General features: G+C 33.5%; 1 protein-coding gene across 1 annotated transcript in view; it reads left to right on the top strand.

The window, feature by feature from the left end:
- Positions 1–111: 111 nt before the first annotated feature.
- The window catches only part of vimar (visceral mesodermal armadillo-repeats), a 9,832-nt gene continuing 9,414 nt past the window's right edge, over positions 112–529 (top strand). The window contains exon 1 of the mRNA XM_018022189.2: positions 112–339. Coding sequence (XP_017877678.1) covers positions 330–339 — 10 coding nt within the window. The 5' untranslated portion in view covers positions 112–329. The remainder of the gene's footprint in view (positions 340–529) is intronic.

Below are 529 nucleotides of genomic sequence, written 5' to 3'. Positions count from 1 at the left end.
CCTTGCAACTGTTCAGAGTTAAAGAAATTGTAGAAAAATGTTAGAAATTGTTCAATTGTTTCTCTAATTATTTTCTACTGCCAGTCAACGGAATCTGCCAATGGCAGAGTTTCTTCTGCTACAGAACCTAACCTAACGTGTAGATTCTTAGGAAAATGCGGCGAACCCTCTAAAGAAGAAAGTCAACGTTTTCGTCACTTTGACAATTCACGGTTCATGGAAAGACCTTCAAAGATGTTTGCTTAAACAATTGTTATTATAACCAATTATAAAGTTGCTCGTTCCGAAAGGTTTCGTTTTGGTGAAACAGGAATATTCGATTAATAAAAATGATGGAAGGTAACGTTTATCATAAAGCAATCTCACCTAAATTTTCTGACAGCTCGCTGACAATATTCTCTTGTTTGTTATTTCAACAAAAGGTCAACAATAACGTAATACTTATAAACAATGGTGCTATGCTAAAAAATAAACTCTCCTAATCATACTAACATCTTCGCCTAACGAAATATAAATTATAAAATGTGGT

Source organism: Ceratina calcarata, unplaced genomic scaffold (assembly GCF_001652005.2).
Source record: "Ceratina calcarata isolate Rehan_Ccalc_2016 unplaced genomic scaffold, ASM165200v1 scaffold279.2, whole genome shotgun sequence".
NCBI lineage: Eukaryota > Metazoa > Arthropoda > Insecta > Hymenoptera > Apidae > Ceratina > Ceratina calcarata.
The sequence above is the reverse complement of the archived record's forward strand: the minus strand, read 5'-3'. Positions and strand labels throughout refer to the sequence as shown.